This window comes from Manis pentadactyla, chromosome 8 (assembly GCF_030020395.1).
Source record: "Manis pentadactyla isolate mManPen7 chromosome 8, mManPen7.hap1, whole genome shotgun sequence".
Classification (NCBI taxonomy): Eukaryota; Metazoa; Chordata; class Mammalia; order Pholidota; family Manidae; genus Manis; species Manis pentadactyla.
The window spans coordinates 103040164-103060753 of record NC_080026.1 but is presented as its reverse complement, the minus strand read 5'-3'; the positions used below and the strand labels follow the sequence as shown (position 1 = coordinate 103060753).

Here is a 20590-nt window from a genome sequence, read left to right as displayed (position 1 = left end):
TGGATTTGATTAACCTAACAAAATAAGAAATTGCTTAGAAGTGAGGGTGTTTGTGTACACCTCAAGCATTATTTGATAGGCAGTCTGCCATCTTTAAACAGCTCATGAATCTTTAAAAAATGTTTATGATCTCAAATATTCAACAAATTTCAATGAAGTTTGCAGTAGTACTTAATGACGACTTAAATGGAGGTTGCAATCTGCAAGTACTAATATTAAGGATGACAGACAATCAATTATGCAATCAAATTTTTAATAACAAAGATACTATTTTTAACATGGTCAAATATACTTGGCTAAGTCCAGATTTTAGAAAACAAAAGAATCTAGCCCAACAGTACAACCATACAGCTTTATACAGAACATTCCATAGATCAACAGAAAATACATTTGAGCACAAAAATAAAAAATATTTAAAGAGAATCTCTAAGCAGCATTTTTGCAAAACAGACATATATCTTGTACTGATTAAATATCTACAAGTGCTTTTCCTTTACAAAAATACATATATTCTTAATAGACTAAGTCATTAACAATGACCTGGTAATCTTTCACTTCAATTTGAATGATTTATAAGCTAAATCTTACAACCACAAAAAGGTTTTTATTTGTATTAAGATGTTACCACTTTTGACAAAAAAAGCTTAAAACAGTTTATATTTCAAAGGAAAGTGAGCAACATAACTGTACAGTATAGTCTATGATGGTTTTGTGGAACGTGAGGGCTACTCTGAAAAATTGGTGCTCATGTTGTGCTGCCTGATGCAGGGCCGAGTGGAACGCTGGTGCACCCCCCCAACCCAAAAGCTCCCGTCATGGACCACAGCTTCGTAAGGACACTTGGGCCCCCATCCCCATTCTAAAAATACAGCAAAAGAAAACTGCTTCCAAACAATGTTAGGCTGATCCCATTGCATTTCTAATGTGTAGAACTACTTCTCTGGTGGGACTAATGTGAAATCTATGGATAAGTAATGTTTACTCTCTACATTGCTCAGAAATATTTAATCTTCAATTATACTAGATTAGTTTCTTATTCCATGATGCTCTGAAGGATGGAAGAAAACTAGACCTAGTATTTAACATATATCTGTTTCACTTGATTCTAGATGTAAAGATAATTAACTAAAGAGAATTAACCATTTCTGAACAACGACTGTTTTGAATCCTAGAAAAAGCATGAGTAGGTAGACACATTTTAATGAGCATTTAAAATAATTTACTTTTAAGTTTAATTTCCTAACTTTCTGAAAAGGAAGTGCTCAACCACTTTGATTCTATTTAAAAACATAGGATACTAAGTAAACGCATTACAGTAGTGAAAGTTACACTAGGAAGAGAAACACTTCTAAATTATTGGGAAAATGCCATTGCTTTAAGAAAAAAAACCTATGAAAACCCTGCAATGTACTTCAGGTACACTTTAATAAACTTTCAATCTGATGTTTTTCCATGAAAATATTATGTACTAGGTATATCAAGTAAATCCAGAATTGGTTATTTTGTGCTTTTCAAGGGTTTCTGAGTCTCTAGTATATTGAATATTTTTCAATTTTTGATAGACCAGATCTGGCAGACATGTTAAGTTCCTTATTGTGGGGATATATATCTTAATAGCCATTTCACATTTTTGTATTTCTAATCCAGAAAATTAAAGTTATATGGCAAACTCATTCATTTTTGCAATTCTTACAACCAACGTCTCACTGGTATAAAACAGCCTGCTGGAAAATTTGTTGTGATAAGCTAGAGTATATAACAGAGTGCATCCATTTTTATCCTATCCAAGGAGGTTTACCTACTGACCTATCAGGAAGACTTCATAATATGAGCTTCACTTTTAAGGTGGCCTGCAGCATGAGCAGCCCAGGAGAAAGGAGGAAGGGGGGGCGTTGCTTAACATGATGTATATGCTCCCAATCTGAGACTCATTTTCATCAAACTTGGTTGCATGGCTAAATTCTAATAATAAAGTAATTGCCAAGAAATAAGATGAAAATCACTTTTTAAGAAAAAAAAAGGCCTTGAAAATTTTGCTTTTAAAAAGTACAGAATAAACATTTACTCATGTAAGTCCAATAGAATGTACTGTTTTTTATACAAGTAAGCATGTCCACATTTACCAAAGTCTGTAATAAAATTTCTCTTTTTACTAAGAACTCAGAAACTAAACATAATTTTATACCACCTCCATGGAATAAAGAACTTCTCAAATTAGAATTTAAAATCTCAGTTTCTTCTCAAAATATGCATTTCTCCCACTTTTCATCCAGAGGGAGGCTATTTGTTGTTAATCTTTTTCTCATCTTTGAGGATTTCCTAAGATCTGTCAGATGGTGCTGGAAAAACAAGGAACATATTTGAAAGGAAGTGTGCTCTGATTATTGCAAGAAAAACCTGCATTTGATTGATCTTACCTTGAAAATTCAGTTTAAAGCCTTTCTTTGGTGATATTTTAGCAATTACTCGAGGTTATTGCCTAAATATGTCAAAGTAAATTGCAATCTAAAAAATTCTAACCTGCAAACTGTTAAAACTGTCTTTCTGACATGGTTATTAATAGTAAAATGTCTTTGGTGTTATCTATTTTCTTATGTAAATCATTCAAAAGGAGATTGCTCTTAACTTAGGAGACCCTATTTAGCTACAAAACCATTCATAAGACAGGTACAGATAATTTATGCAGTAAGTCTAAAACAGAAATGCACTTTAGCAATGAGGCACTTTCTCTTAGTATTTCAATAAAGCTAAACAGTTCACAATATTATACGACACACTTTCCCCCGCCTTAAAGAATCATTTAAATTTAGCTTACATTTGAGTGTAATATAACTGAGAAAACTCATGTTTGTAAAATGTGACATATTAGTATGGGACAAATTTTCAATGAATAAATAATACTCTTTTCTAAAAGTAGTTAGAAGACATTCCTCCCAGGTACTGGCATCCCAGACTGAATATTTCAGCAATGAGTCTTTTAGTTTTTGTTTAACTTCTTGAAAGTATGTTCCTAATCTAGGGCAAAGGCTGTATTCTGGTTTTTCTAGTAACTGATGCAGCTGCTTCAGTTAGACTGATCCCTATAAACCCCCAGGCCTTCTTAATATCCAAGGCCCCCTTGACCCTTTTACATCTGTGATATCTAAGGCAGAGAAAGAAATTATAGAATATCTTATGAAAATAAAGTTCTTTCAGTTTGTTGTTTAAGAAACAACAGATCAAAGAAAAACCTAGTTTTATTCTCCAATGCTATAGACTTGATGATTATTCCTATAGTATATATAAAGAGTTTGTTTTATTAGCACCCTAAGTTTACAAAACTAACCACAAAAGCTACCTGTATATATTTTTTATGTCTGGTTTCTTGCAAATTCCACAGTCTGACTTAGGGGATAATTAAACTGGGGATTTAGTATACTACTAGACATGAAAGTTGTCCCATACTTAAAAAATCACAGTTGAATATACCAAAAGAGGTCAGTTGAAAAAGTCTGTGGTTCTTAATAGTAATACCAGATTACTCATGACCATCATAAAATGTGTACCTTTATCTAAATGATGACTGATGACATTCTTTATGTAAGGTTTTCACATGTTTTGGCACATATTCCATTGCAGTTCAATAAAAATGTTAAAATATCAACATTAAATAAAAAATTGTATATAGACTATTCTCAATTCCACAATTGCTTTCTATATATTTTCTTAGAAAATAGTGAAATTACATATGATAGGGCAAGAGGCCAAATTTAAAGACATTGTGTATAATAAAACTCGTTTAAGGCTGTAAGTTTTGGCTGGGGACCCAAAAATATCCAGGTCTCATTTGTAGTTTTTAAAATGTCCTCTCAATTAATTTTGAGTTAATTAAAATCAACTTCCATATGTAGAACACTACTTTAATCACCAACCTAGATGTGATAAATTTAAAATAAATTTTAAAATTTCTTAGGGATGTCAGGGAATTGGATTTTGTTGTATAGCAAAATAATTTCCATAGCTAGGGAGTAAATTCAGTTTTTGTCTGAGTGTAATGGTCTGTTCCAATCATTTTTAGAGTTAACAGAAATCTGCCTTTTAAATTCTGCTTGTGGGCCCTTCCAAGCACACACACAGACTAATGATGAAATTAAGAAAGTATTGCCATAACCTTTTTCATAAAAATCAGAACAAAAACAGAAAACGTTAATAAACATTTTTTGACTTGAAAAAGATATATGGAAATGATTATGAAGTTTCAGCCTTTTACATTGTGCAATGCATCCAGATTTAGCTGTGTTTTGTGTTTAGAGTTGTACAGTATTTCTAAGAAGCTTTTTGAGATTCCGAAGGCATTAATATGTGATACATTTTACTGGAAAATGTAGCACATCTACCATGTATTCAGTATAAAAATTGTGTGTAACACACAGATTGTGCTCATGTCAGATTTCTAAAACAAATATTTTTCCTGACTTGCAAGATTTTTCCCCTAAATTTCAGAGGTTAACTTGTTTTGGAGCAGTTAATGAAACTTAATTTCCAAAGAAGCTTTTTGAAAACAATTGTACATTTCAAGAGGTTTAAAATGAAGTTCTTCATATGACTTAAGGTAACAAGACCTTCTTTGACTTGCAAACTAATTTCAAAATGAATGGAAGACTTAAAACTGCAAAACCAAGGATATTATTTTAGTTCTGACTGTAAAAACTTATGTATAAAACAATCATCCCACTTCCCCGATTACTTACAGGATCTAATATGAAATATCCTTAAACCATTAATTTTGGTTAGCATATTTACTACACTGCATTCTATTTTATGCATATGGAAATGTGATAGATAACTAACAATTTTCAATCTAAAATTGCTTTGAGACTTCTGAAATCCATAAGTAGCTAATGTTATCTGCTCTAAAAATCCTAATATTGAAAATTATTATAACCTTCTGCATGCCACAATGACACACACCTAAGGCCGAATTAAAAAGAGAAATAATATACTCATTAAATGAGAGCAACAAATATGATGGTGCACACATAAAATGAACTACACAGCAACATTTCATGAAGCAGCACCCACTTGTCATAAGGCATTATGAAAGATTAACCGTACACATTAACTGTTAGAAATAAATGTGATCAGCTGCCAACATTTTGAATGGTTATGAGTCTAACTTCAGTTCTCCAAGAAGTCACATATGTTTTCAAGCTGGAGGGCTAACATGCCCTCCTTGTGCAACTGGTAGACTACACAGATGACTTAAAAGGCCTATGATCATAATGTGCTCTAATGTTAAATAATAATTGGAATTCTTCCCCAAAGGACTTGCACACTCTAGAGTGAACTATTTTGCACACAAAAAGCTTACTGAGAACAGGACAGTGGCTCAAAACCACTTTACTAAATATATTTTCCATACAAAATAATTTCAGATATAGCAATTTGTACAGTACTCTAAACAATTAATAAAAGAGTATGTGAAAACTGCAACACCACAAAGATTGACCCATATTACTAGTGTAATAAAACATTAGAACAATCCTGTAACAGGCAAGCAAAATATTCAGAAGGCTGAATCATGGCTGCACACCTAACTGATTTCAGCCATGACTGGTACCCTGTGAGACAACACAAACACTGGATGCCGATGGTTTGGTAGCAGAATGGCACTTGATTTGATCTTAATAGAAACAACATAAATGCAACTGACAATTTAGAGACAAATAATGGCCTTATTTGCATGCTGAAAATCTGGTTGTGTCCCTCTAGTCCACACACGGTTCACTGTGCAATCTGTTGATGAGTAAACAAATAGTGCAGGATTCATCTCGGTGGGATCTAGGTCTAACCGAAATCAATTCTTGGCCGATACTGCAATACCATGGGGTATGACTATAAAATAAAAAAATATGATGAGTAAGTCTGTGTTTATATAAAAACAATATAGTTTATATACAAAAGATGTTACGAATGTGATGTTAATTAACATTACTTCCTGGTACTAGTGATTATGACAAGTAAGACTGTAGTTACCATTAAAACTCTATTTTTAAATTGCCATTTTTCTAGAATCAGTCAAGTTTCCCATTATATGCAACAAAGGTCAAGTTCAAAGGCCTACTGATGTCATACTGTTGCATATGAGAATAGTACTAATGTAAGGCTTAGGGAGAGGCAGGCCCTGTTGAGGACTGAAAGCTACACGCCTGCTTAAAGCCATTCAGTTGTTAACCTTGTGGGCTGAACAGGACAAGCCTGCAGAATGGATTCCACCAGAGTTGCTGTTTGTGAGAGCCCAGGGTCACAAATCAACAAAGAATGTATCAACCTACGAACTGGGCAGTTCTCACAAATCACACTTTTTTTTTTAGAGAGTTTGACACTCTTTAGTATTTAAAATCTATTTTAATAGTTCTTTAAAAGTTGAAAAACAAGTAGCTAATTCTAACCTGAAACATTTAGGTTACTGCCTCCTTTCAATAGTCAGTTGATACCATTAAATCTTTGGGCTTGACTATTACATAATCGAATGCTTCAGATCATCTTTCATGTTCCTCCACCTATGTCACAGTGGTTATCACACATACTAGAGAGACAACAGCTTCCTGTGGATAAAAGGCATATGGCACCTTGCTACTGCCCTCTGGTTTCACCCAGTTGCACCATATCCCACAGAATCCAAACATCACCAAGTCAGAAAGGGTCTGGAGAACTAATGGCTTAAAGTTTCAGGTTCCCATTTTTTAAAATGAAAATTTGAGGAGCTATTTTTATGAAAATAAGAAAGGGCTGAGACGGCACTGTTTCGCCTGCATCTCAGTGTGGTGAATGCAACAGTCTTGCACAGGGAACTGTACGGAACATCCATACAGAGGAAAGGAACAGACTGAGATGCTGTAATCCCAAAAAGGACTGTTTCTGCTTATCATAGCTATGTTACTACCTACTGAGAAGACTGCTGGTGTCTCTTACACCATGCCCCTCAGCATGGGGCTGTGGGTAAGAATGGAAACTCCAAGGTCTGGCTTTTCCAGAGGCTCTTCGGAGGGCTAGAGTCAAAGCACTGACAGTCTCTCAGGGTTTGCAGGATGTCAGTCTCTCCTGGTTTAAATTTTGTTTACTTGTTTTTATTTTAAACTCTGTTCCCTCTGAATTAGAGTATCTGGGAGTGGGGCACCCAAATCTGCATTTTACAGAACTCTCCAGGTTTCCTGAAGCTCAGCCAGATTTGGAGGCCGCCCCCGAATTCACCACTTCCATTCTGCCCACCCCGCCACAGCTCACCCTTTGTTTTAAAAACTCTTTCTAGCCTTGCTTTCCACTCCTAGCTGTGTTCATCTACACACTTTCTACAAAATTAAGTTACTTGTTCTAGAATCCATTAATAGCATATAGAAAACCCATCACCAATTCTACAAGGATGAAGGAAGAAGGAAGGGAAATGGCTTGCTTGTCAGTGCTTGGGATTCTCTCAGTTTTTGGCTGAAAACGGTTTTGTTTCCTCTCCAAGTGAGTATTTGTGTGTGTGTGTTCTGTGACCACATATAAAGTTTAATAATTTATTGAGATGTGTTACAATACTGGAAATTAACACATCCTTTGATTTATATTTGCGTTTCAGTTTGCTTTCTGAAGTAAAGTGGCTCAGCACGTCCTACACTGAAGTGTGTTTGTTTCGGTGGCCGCACTGCAAGGCCCTACGTTTTGCAGAGCTGCTGGTCTTCAGGCTCACCATGCACTAAAATAGGAAATACACAGTTCCAAGGTATGTTTCAAATGTGGTAATTATAGAATATTATAAAATCGACTATGATATTTTTCTTAAATTATCATAAAAGTAACTTGGTTTTACTGTAGATTTGGAAAATACAGAAAAGCATCAAGGAAAATCATTAAAATCCCACTACCCAAAGATAACCACCATAATCATTTTAGTGTATATCCTTCTAGTCTTTTTGTCTATGTACATTGTTTTTCAAAACAGGAATCATGCTACACATATTCTTTGGTAAATAATCTTGTCCACTGAATTTTGTCCATTTAAAACTTCCATAAACTTATTCCTGCACTATTTAATATGGTCCTACATGATCATTTTTAAAGGCTGTGTGTGTGTGCGTGCCTCTACAGAAATGAACCATAAATTATCAAATCTTTTGCTGTACATTTAGCTTATTCCATTTTTTTGCTATTTTAAATTAATCTTCACCCAATGATCTACTTCCCACTCCCCAACTAACCCTCCTCCCACCCCAAGAGGTGGTTCAAACAGCATACACATTTTTAAAGGCTTTTTGATAAATACCATCACACTAGACTTCAAGAAATTTCTAGTTTTACACTTCCAAGAGAAAGGTGACTGCTTATACTTTACCAGCCTAATCAATAATGAGTACTATCCTCTTGACTTGGCAATTTAATAAGCATAACATAGTGTTTTATTTCTTCTTTCATTTCTTGACTTCTAAGGAATTTAACCATTTTTCTATGCTTATTAGCCAGTTTTGTTTCCTCCTTTTTTGACTTGCCTACTTATGTTTTTTGTTCATTTTCCTATGGAAAGTTGAACTTTGTCTTACAGATTTATATGAATTCTTTATGTATTAAAGACATTAAACCATTTTGTCATGTATTGCAAATATTTCCTTAATTATAGTATTTTTGCCATGTACTTCTCAATATTAATAGTCAGCATGGTTTATCTTTTTTTTCCTTTTCACATACAATGAGGAAGGCCATCCCCATTTTGAGATTAATTATTCAACTATATTTTCTTCTTGATCTTTGATGGTATCATTTTTAGTATTTATCACTTTAAACCATAAGAAGCTTTTAGTGTGAGATATGGTTTAAATTCCACCCCCATCACCACCAACACTTTCAGTACAATTCATTGAAAACAAACTACTAGGTAACACCCTATCCCCAATATCTACACTCCGAGTTCATGACCACCCATCCCACTGCCAGCTACTGTGTGCCGGTGCAATCTTCCAGCAACCAGGTGCGACCACCCCTCCTGAGCTCTGCACTGTGCTCCCCTGGCCTGGCATGCCCTACCCAGACATACACAGTGAGCTCCCTTCATTTTGGTCAAAAACCACCCCCTCAGACAGGTCCTCCCTTGGCTATCTTATGAAAAATATTCTATTTATCTCATTTTTCTTCTAATGCTGTGCTGTAAATTTTACTTATCTTCCTCTGTTACCATCATTAGAGCATAGGCTCCATGATGGAAAATAATTTTGTTCATTCTCATTTGTGTCCCCAGGACCTAACAGTGCACACAGTTCAGTGCTGAAAAGATGCTTATTCCATGAGTCTTTGTTTTCACTGCTGTTTTGAAACACTCTATAGAGGCATACACACTAGAGTCTGTTCCTGAGCTACTCCTCTTATGCATATGTTTACGTTTAAGTTAGTACCCTATTTTAATTACTTCAGCTTTAGATATATTTTAATATGTGGTCATGCATGTGGCCTCTGATTACTCACTTAAAAAAATGTGACCAGAAACATCAGTTTCTATTTCCTGATGAGCTCCAGAATGACTGACCTTGTCAATATAAACAAGAATATGGTGAAAGTGTGTTTGGAACTATGTTAAACTTCATAATTTATGGGGAGAATTGACATCTTATAATATTTATTTAATGTACTACTTAAATTTCTAATGTGTGAAGTATTTTGGTTATATATGAGAAGGTCTTTGATCTCAGGAAATATATGCTGAAGTGTTTATGGCCAACTGTCAAGATACTTGTAATTTACTTTCAAATGTTTCCACAAAGAAACAATATGTTTATAAAGAGATTATTTAGATAAGGAGAGGGAGAGAGGGAGAAGGAAATGTTGCAAAATGTTAACTGGTAATCTAAGTAAAGGATATTTCTTTGTATTATTATTTCAACTTTTTAGTTGTTTTGAAGATTCTCAAAATAAGCTGGTAGAAAAAATTGGGACTTAACACTGACTTTTATCCAATGCCTTCCCAGCATCTACTGATGATTTTTATTTGACCTAGTGTGTGTAAAACATGTTTCTAAAATATAATATATATATCTATATATTTCCCTTCCTTCAACATTAAGCCGTTTTTGCATTTCTGATAAAAATACTATTTGATCTTGGTTTATTATTCTTTTAATGTATCATTATAGTATACCTAGTTTATCATCTTTATATGCAAAATGAGATTCGATGTTCATTTTCTCATTGGGGATCAGTTTTTATCATTTTGTTACTTTTATAAAATGAATTTGGAAGAATTCTATCTTTTTCAATGATTTAAAACAATTCAGAATGGGAATGATCTACTTCCTTGGAAATTTGAGAGAATGTAACCATAAAACTATTTAGGTATCCTTTGAGGAAGTAATGCTTTACACTAATTTATTTCTGTCTTTCATGACTTAACTAAAGTTTTCTTTTTCTTTTTTCTTGGGTAATTTTGGGCCACTGGTGTTTTCCTAGAAAATTGTTCATTTCAGGGCATTTTCACAAAACTTAAAAAGTTAATAGTATAAAACTATACACATAATATTTTCTTATAATAAAACCATGATCACTTTTTCCTTGAAATTTTCTAGCTGATTTTTGGCTGAAGATGCATCCTACTGCAAGTTCAACATTCTGACAGAACTATAATGAAGTGCTGAAAAAAGAAAGGGAAATTTGTGTGGATTTTTGAAAATTTGGTCTTATTCTAGTTCTCTAATACTTCAGAGTTTAAGAACATCTTTATTTGTAAGGAAATAAACAGACATCAGTGCCAAGAATAAAAGCAAAAAAGCCATGTATGAATGAGTCACAGCTGCAGGAGTGGCAGCATTAACTCGTCACTCCCAAATCAGCTGTGAAGCTAAAAGCAGCTGAATCATCTATGTACTTCATGTGTATACAAATCTCACCAGCTCAGTTAAATTATTTACTCACCCCTCACCCTTAACTGCATAAAGTAAGAAGAATGATCCCCCCACCCCCCGCAAAGGATCTTCTCTTGGCCTTCACAGTTGTTATACCTGCTTAGTACACTGCTACAAAACCAGGACTAAAAGCATGCACTTAAATGACAGTGTGGGGGCTTCCATTTCACAGCACTGACAAGAGACCAAGGGAAATTCTAGATAAACTGCTAATTTAACATTTTTGGTTAGTGATTTGAAATGGTTCTTTTAATAATAACATGCATTCATTTATCCCAACCCTAAAACTGTAACGGCAAGCAGTATGTTTGCTAGTTAAGTTTGTTATATAATTACAGTTCTCCTTTTGTGGTCCCATGGAAATAAGCATGAAGACTAGTTAAATTTTGGGGATAAAAGAACAATGGAGATTTTTAAGAAATGCTATGACTAATCCATGGTTTAAGGTTGATCATACTGAACTCAGTAGTAATCTTTGCTACACTTAGTCTCTTCTGTTTAAAAAAATTTTTCAATGTATCTTTAATAGATAAATCTCCTCAGGTCCATGTTCAAATTTTCTCAGTGTACTATTAACTTAGTACACTATCATTTCTGTATTGAAAGAAATAGCCCAAGAAAATACTTACGGCAGGGCTTCGTACTTAGTAAATACCTAGTAAGCCGGTTCACACATTTATCTGTTGCTGTTATTTAGCTTCACCTAATCTGGCATTTTTTCTCTCACTTGTGGGAGAATGATCAATTAAATAAAAGTAACACTCACATAAATAATTGTTAAGTATGGATCAGAGATTTCTTAAGGGCTGAAACTGGTCATTATTAAATATCCCTGACTTATAAATAATGGCCTTAACATTTCTAATTTCGTTTTTAGTTCAGTAAAACTAAACAGACAATTCAAATGAACTAAAATAATGGCAAACTTTGGGAACATAAGTTGAAAAGATTAAGTTTTGTACTTCAAATATTAGTTTCGCAAAGTTGTAGTTTTAGGAACTTGAGTTTGGGATGAAAGCAATTAGCACTGTGGCGGGCATAGTTAGGGACATATGTACAGTCGTGAGTGCCTCTTACCTGATACAAAGGGCCATCCTGAGAGCAGACTTGCGAAGCTGAGCAGTTCAGACACCGAAACTGCGGAGGAGATGAACTCATCAGATAAGAGGCATCCACAACTGGATACATATTTAAAATTGATTATTTAAAATATTTTAACGTCAAACAGTCAACATGATTAATTTTAAGTAAACACTTTCCAAAATATGGTAGTTATTTTTGGGGAAAAGAAGATTGTAGTAACTTAGTGACTGGTAAAATTTAGCTTGAAATAATTTTAGGATCTAAATATGAGTTTTGTTAATATTCTGCAAATATTTACCAAAATGGTGGCCTATCCTTTCCATCTCCTCTTCAAATACTAATTTCTGGGAAAACTCTCACCTCTGTAATCCAGGAGGGGCACTCTCTTTCTCCCTTTCTTCCGATCCCTTCCTCTGATTAATCTCTCCTAGATCTCCTCTTTACTACCCCCTGAAAGTAACACAGTTGAAGAATCTCAGAGCTCTGAGGGGCACGGAACCTGCGTCAACGTGTAAGGGATCCATTTTGTTTTAGATTAGCCTCTTCATATTACTCAGATTCCATTTGTAGTCTCCGTATCTATTTTAATAGCATTGGATTGTGAGCTCCTTGAGTCTTTATCTTACTTGTATTTGCAGTCTTAAGAGCTAAAGCCAAGACCTGGCCCACAGCAGCCACTCAAACATGTCTTATGAGTAAATCAATGAATGACATGTTTTGAAACTATTGAGTAAATTCATCTGCAAACTCACTAACTTTTAACAGTTTAAACATTCATATTAAAAGGAAATCATTCCCAATCTTGATTTTTCTGTATTATGCTAAAAACTTATTAAACATAAGTATTATTTTCATTTTAATGGGATTATAAAACAAAAAAACTTTAAAATTATGTGCATATGAATTCAACATTGCATGCTTCTTCAAAGTGGAATAAAAACACATAAAATATGTGAGGTATAATTAGCCAGGACAAATCTAACATCCCAAAGCAGCTTTTTAAAAGACATACTTTGAAAAAATATTTAAGCAGTGATCAAAACAAATATATTGGTAGCCTTTTAAACAAAATTTTAGAAATTTCCCATTTCCCAGGAGGCTTTAGCAGTTTTTTTTTCTAGAAGTTAGTCCTTGAACTTCTGTACAGGGCTTATCATAAGGTATACCCAGAACTACTAACCTTCACTACCTTCTCCTTTCTCTTTGCAGAGTCCCAAGCTCTTGGCTATCAGACTTTGCTTAACTATGCAAGTTCCAAATAGCATTTAACAAAAGTAAAAGAATTGAGAAAGAAAAAGCCATTTCACTAAGTGATTTTTTTCCTATTAATCTCTTTGGTATCAGTCAAATGGATGTTCACTTCTCCTAAAATTTCTTGATATGCCAATAAAGAAAAGCAAGACAAATGTGGTGCAGTAACTTTAGGTATGGCCTGGCAGGGGTTGCTGGAAGAGAAAAACCAACCAGGATCATCTGGGAAAGAGGGGCTGTACTGAGAGTGGGTACTCAATTCACCTGAGAGAAGGTGGGCAGGAAGAACATGAGTTCATGATGAAAACTGAGGTTGAATAGAAAGAGATATTAACAGCAAGCTCCCAGCAATGAGAAAAAGTGGAAGAGGAATTATAATAATAATAAAAGATAACACAATAAGCTATTAATAAAATAACATTTATAATGTCAGATGTGCTTCTAAGTACTTTATTATATAATATTTCATTAACTCCTATTAAAAATTTTCAAGATCACTATTGTTATCCAAATTTTAATGATCAAAAAAACAGGCAAAACTAGGAAGCAGGATACAACTAGGACACTGCTACAACCTATGTAACAAAAGATTAATGCCCAGAATACAGAGTTTCTAGAAGGCAATAAGAAAAAGACAAACATCACAATGGGGAAAAAATCCACAAGGCAATGGATATGATAGGAAACTTCACCAAAGAAATACAGAATTGATAATGTGCAGTGTTGGTGGGGATGTGAGAAAATGAGCACTCTCCTACACTATCAGTATGATTATAAAGTGCTAAAACCTTTCTAGAGGACAATTTGTCAATATCTACCAAAATTTAAAACATGCATACTCTGTTGTAAATCCCCACCTGGAGTCCAGCCAATGAATATGCTTTCACATGTGCAAAAAAGATATAGGTACCAGAATAGAGAATTGCTTATAATGTAAAAAAAAAATTGAAAGAAACAAAACAAAGAACACCTAAATGTTTACCAAAGGAGTGTGTTAATCAAATTATGCCATAGCCACATAAATGGAATATTATCAGCTTGTTACAAAGAATTATTTCAAAGTTTACTGATTCTCTACAAGACATTAAATGAGAAAAATAAGTTGCAGAACTCTGATTCCATTTACGTTTCAAAAAATGTAATGAATATTGCATGGATATTATAAACAGGACCCAGGTATTACACTGATGATTAGTCTAAATAAATAAGTCCCTCCAAACAGAGATCTAATTCTGTAATTTTGCACTCTCAATTTATAGATGTGGAAGACACAGGTCAAACCAGTGGTCACTGAACACATCTCCTAAAATCCTGTTACTCAAAGGATGGTAAAATACAAATGCATTAGTATCCCACCTTGTCATAATGTTAGAAATGTTAGGAGTCTGCCTCAGACCTACTGAGTCAGAATCTATTTACCAAGATCCCCAGGTGATTCTCATCACATAAAATTTGAGAAGCAAAGGTTTAAAAAACAGGTACATTTTCCCCCACTAACAAGCAAAAGATGAATGCCAATCTTGAGACAGTAATACTGTTATGAACTGAAAAATTTCTAGGAGTTAGCTAAATTTGATCAGGTATTTTATTCCTACAGATAAAATTCTTTCAAAAGTGCATGACATGGGTGGGTAGGGATAAGGGGGGGGAGAAGTAGGGGGGTATTAAGATTAACATGCATGGGGGGGTAGGAGAAAAGGGAGGGCTGTACAACACAGAGAAGGCAAGTAGTGATTCTACAACATTTTGCTATGCTGATGGACAGTGACTGTAAAGGGGTTTATAGGGGAGACCTGGTATAGGGGAGAGCCTAGTAAACATAATATTCGTCATGTAAGTGTAGATTAGTGATACCAAAAAAAAAAAAAAAAAAAAAAGGGCAGTTCCTGTGTGATAACCTCCAATGAGTTCTACTCAAGGGTATAAAGGGCATATAAAAGTGTAGGCAAAGGGTCTGTTTGCGTCTATACAGAAGATCAAAGCCTAATTGGGCTACCCCAAAAATGAACTAAGATACGATATGAAAGGGAACTTCCAACATGAGCACTCTCTGGAAGACTCATGACAGAAGATGATCAGCTAAAAACCCCAACAAAGATCCACGCACTGCTACAGCTGTAGATGCACTCATCCCACCAGCTCCTGGACTTGCCATGGGAATGAAGGAGATATCTAAGCTGGCCTGTGCATACAGTAAAACAACAAATTTGACTGGATCTATACTGTTGGAACTCAACCAAGAATTAGGAGAAGTGCAAATTGTAGCGCTCCAAAATCTTACAACTACAGACTATTTACTGTTAAAAGAACATAAGGGATGTGAACATTCCCCAGGAATGGGTTGTTTTAATTTGTCTGATTTCTCTCAGACTGTTCAAGTTCAGTTGGACAATATCCACCATATCATAGATAAGTTTTCACAAATGCCTAAGGTGCCTAACTGGTTTTCTTGGTTTCACTGGAGATGGCTGGTAATTACAGGTATGCTTTGGTTATGTAACTATACTCCTATTATGTTAATGTGTGTGCGCAATTTAATTAGTAGTTTAAAACCTATACATGCTGAAGTATCTCTACAAGAAGATATGTCAAAGAAATAATCAATCTTCCCATGTTTTCTTCCGCCTGCTACTTCTATAGCTTTTCTTCTTCCTTCTTAATTACAACCCTTAAGTAGAATTCATGCCTCATATCAAATTTACTGAGTATCATAATTCTTCCAAGTGGTAAAGATACCTCAAGACAAATGCTGGGCATAGAAGCCACAGGGCATAAATATGCAAAGAAGTAAAAAGCTAACCTTTTTAAACAATAAAGCTTCTCTCTCACTTACCAACTTTACATTTCCCTGTATGGCCCCGGAAGATGACTGGTTAGCCAGAGACGGGTAAGATTCCTCAAGGAAGGAACAACCTAAGACAGGCACAGTCGCAGGGGGGCCATCAGGTGAGAAATTGGGGATCAACAGAGGTGAGGCTTAGAACCTCACCCCCCCTGTTCTGAGAGAAATCTTCTGCATACGTGGATGTTTTATTGCCCTTGTATAGCTTGGATTAACACATAGTCTACAGGCACACACCTGATCATCTACATTTGCTCTCTTACAACACTAAACTATGTTTTCTACCTTTATCTTGTATCTACCTACCACTTCAGCATTTTATTAAAAATAATAATAATAAAGAGAGAAATGTGGTATCCACATATAAATCAAGTATAAAAACCAAATGAGTATTCATATTTGAACTGTTTATAGTTCATAATGCATGAGCAAAACTGAAAGTTTCTGTGATGACTGCCCTTGTACTGTTCACTATGTAACTTATTCATTATGTAAGAATTTGTTCTACATGTAAGAACTTGTTTGTTATGCCTCAGAAGATTGGAGACTGACGAAAATTAGGCTTGGGGTGGATTAATGATTGTGCATTGAGCATTGACTCCCCTATACAGAATTTTATTGTCGTTAACAACCATTTGATCAATAAATATGAGAGATGCCCTCACAAAAAAAACAAACAAATAAATAAATAAATATTTAAATAAATAAATAAATAAATAAATAAGGACAGACTTCCAATGGTAAAATAAATAAGTAACCGGGATGTAATGTATAGCATAAGGAATATAGTCAAGATATTGTAACAGCTTGGTAGGGGGATAGCTGGAACCTAGAATTATGTATATAAATGTTTTATCACTGTGTTGTACACTTGAAACTAATGTAATGTAATACTGTGCGTCAACTACCCTTCAATAAAAAATAATTATTTAAAAAAAAAAAAAGTGCATGACAATGAAGACAAGGACCCAGAAAGAACAGGCACCATGGAAAAGAGGCTGAACTTGAAGTGGAACTGCCCAGGACTAGCTCATGTGCTGCGTGGCACAGGGAGGTATGTTGCTACTTTTGAGAAATGGAGGCACATCAATTTCCCTGAGATTCTTTCCAGGAGTGTAGAAGTAGGATGAGGTAACGAGATGGTCTGAATTTGGAGCAGCATTGCCTGAGGCAAAAGACCCAGAGGGGCAGAGGCGGCATCAAATATGAAGAGGGAAGAAAACCACAGACTTTACTCAGAGACACAGAAGGAGTGAGAAGCTACGAGAAGACACCCTCAGCACTGAATGAAGAACTGCGAAGACACCGGTTCCGACAACTCAACCTCGAAATTTAATCCAATGCCAAACCCAATCCCATCCTCAAATTCATCTAAAAAAAAAAAAACTAAGTAAAACTTGCTAACACAATTTTAAAAAGACTACGGAATTTTGCCCTAACAGACACTCTCAGACATCGTAAAGCAACTTAGAAGGCCCAACTATTTGCCTTTTAAGTTAGTTTGGACTTTACTCAAACTTACCTCAAAGAAAACGAACAACTGAGGGGTTTTAGATAGGGGTGTTAACATAGATACAGATAACGGTGACATCTCAAAACAGTGAGGTAAAGCATGATTACTCAGTAAACTGTGTTTCTAGCAAAAAAAAATTTTTTAGAATAGTTAGTCTTAGCCTCATTTTTAGATATGTGTGTAAATAAACAAATGTCAGGTGGATTAAAATGTTCAATATAAAAAAGTACTAGAAGCAAGTGAAAACACGACAAGCTGGTCATCAGTTTAGGTAATAAACTGACCGCAGCTCAAAACAGAGCCAGTTAGCAATGCCAGCAGGTAATGTGAGTTTTTCAGACAGCTTGGCATCTTGATGGCAATGGAGGGTGGAGATGGGAAGGAACATGGTTGTAACAAATAGGCTAAGTAGGGGCTTAATCAAGAAATAATTGTTTTGTTGCCAACTTGTCCATTCACTTCAACTGCCAGATTCATCAATAATTCATAATTAATTGGAACAAGAGCAAAAACTGGAAATTGGCTTAACAGAAAACAAATGGGAAACTGAGATTCAAATAAATGATGATCTTAAGATATATTGTTGCATGACTATTAAAAAAGACAAAATTTTCTTTTGGTTTACTTTTCATACAAATATTTATTGAGTATCTGTACTAGGTACTGCTCTAGATGCTTAGAGACTCAGCAGTGAACAAGAAGTAATCCCTGCCCTCGGGTTATGTTTTAGTTGGGGGACAAACAATAAACATAAGAGGCATAGTATGTCAGGTGGTGTGAAACATATGCAGAACAGTAAGGCATGCAAAGGGATTCAGAGTGCCAGACTGGGAGAGGGGGGTTGTAACATTAAGGGAAGTCAGAGGCCTACTGCGAAGGTGATGTAGAAACAAAATTCTCTGAGTGAACGGGTAAAGGGACAAGTTAGGTGGGTACTTGGGGGGCCAAGAGCAAGCCTGGCATGTTGGAGGAAAGAGAGGCCAGTGAGCCAGAGGGAGAGAGTCAAGGATGAGATCTGTCATGTGTCTGGGGAAAATTATGTGGGGTTCATATCAACTGGTCTCTGGAAAGACTTTGGTTTTTATCTAAATGATATTAGAAGTTAATGGAGAGCTCAGAGCAGAGAGGTGACATGTTCTAACTTGTTTAAGAGGCTCACTGTGGCTGTTGTGCTGGGCAAAGATGGGAGGGAGGGTGGAGAGGTGGCAGCAAAGAGTAGAAAGCATGGAGCCTAGGTAGGAGACTCAGAGAAATTCTGGGAATGGTGATGGTGGCTGGACCAGAGTAGTAAAAGTGGAGGTGGTGGGACACAACTAGGTTCCGATTATAGTATTTTGGTGCTAGAGGTGACAGAATTTGCTAAGGATGAATGAAGTAAAATTAACTACTCAGGACTGACCAGGAATTTTGGTCTGAGAAACTGAAAAAATGGAACTACTAATTGAGATGTGAAGACTTAGGGAAATAGGTTTGGAGGAGGAAAACAAAAAACAGGTTTGTCATGACAAAAATATGAAACAGGCTAATATATTACTTCACTGTTGCACTAAGTATAAAATGTGGTAGTTTTTGTATTTATTGGTTTGGTTTTTACCTGATAGAAAAATCATAAGGTACTAAACCATTTTTGAACCAATTTCTATTAAAATATACCTTAAACAACAAAGGAATTTAAACTATTCAGGAATGTGTAATAAGAAACATAATTGCAGTAAAGACTGATTTAACGGATAGTCTATCAATAACAATTTTTACGAATTAGCTCTTTCATGCTTTGACATTAAAATAATTGACAGAGTGGGTGACCCCTGCGAAGGCTCTTGTGAAGGACAAGTGAGAGCTAGTAGAGGTCTTGCAGTAGGTGACTTTACATCTCTTCAGTATTAAGGCAAACCTATTCACAAGGATGAATTATGAATTCATGCTGAAATGCTCAAAGAATTATCAAGTAAAACTAAAATTATATCAATATAATATTAATATTATATGTAATATCACAACACCTAGGCTCCAGCAGTGCTAGGTAAGAGGGAACTGCCTCTCTCTGTAGCTGGTACCTGAAACATTTTACCTGGAAGGATTACATGAGAGTGACATATGTATAACCATGAAGGAAACTATAAAATGTCACAGACATGTAGTAATTTATCAAATACAAAGACAATTAGATTTGTTTTTAAAAATGAGTCCTAAAGAAGTTTAATGAGTTCTTCAAGGGCACACAACTAGTTGGTGACTGGGCACTAGAGCATAACTTTTTCTGCCTGTCATGAGAATTCAGCCTCACAAGGAAGGCTTTACACAAGCGGTACTCAAATAGAAAAAATTCTGTCTTAAGTTAGGTGCTTCATTTATCATTGTATCATTTCAAGACATTTCTTCTGAACAATATAGACAAATGTCCTACCCAATGACAAGCACCCCTCCAAAAAATGATTTTTTGGGTTTTTTGTAACAGCTCCACAGATGTTTACATTCAATGCAAGTATGTTTTTGAACTGTTGTAACATGGCAACCCGTATTATATTTGGACTCTGTATTACCTATCCTGCTTTTAATATCCTGTATTATTAATCCTATGAGGTTAAATTTCTTAATTTCATTTTTTTAAATTTATATTTTCACAAGAAAATGTAATAAAACCTAGCTTAGAGATTAAAATTAGAGTTTAAAACTATGACATATTGTACCATAAACATCTTAATGTCTGAAAGGACCATAGAGGTCACCTAGTATAACTTTTAATAAATCTTAATTAATGTATATTCATGTAATCAGATTATGCAGGGAATTTTTTGTAGCATTACTACTATATTTCTTACTGCTACATATCAGCCCTATAATCCCTATCCCCTTTCATTTCCTAGTATCAATGTTACATATAACTCAGTTAAGTTATGCTTGAACCTGCTAATTAACCCTAATCAAAGATATAGTTCAAAATACAAAATTGTCCTTTTGGGTTTTTTGATTTTCTTAGATTTTCTCCTTTTA

The 20590-nt window shown here is 34.9% G+C and overlaps 1 protein-coding gene across 5 annotated transcripts in view; it reads right to left on the bottom strand.

The window, feature by feature from the left end:
* Positions 1–236: 236 nt before the first annotated feature.
* Positions 237–20590, bottom strand: part of PCGF5 (polycomb group ring finger 5) — a 129811-nt gene continuing 109457 nt past the window's right edge. For 4 of the 5 annotated variants that reach the window (XM_036924830.2, XM_036924478.2, XM_036924559.2 and 1 more), the window contains exons 9-10: positions 11985–12044; positions 237–5874 (exon numbers count right to left, since the gene is read on the bottom strand). In XM_036924830.2, the coding sequence (XP_036780725.1) occupies positions 5827–5874; positions 11985–12044 (108 nt within the window). In that variant the 3' untranslated portion in view covers positions 237–5826. The remainder of the gene's footprint in view (positions 5875–11984; positions 12045–20590) is intronic. The other variant, XM_036924900.2, reaches the window with a different exon arrangement.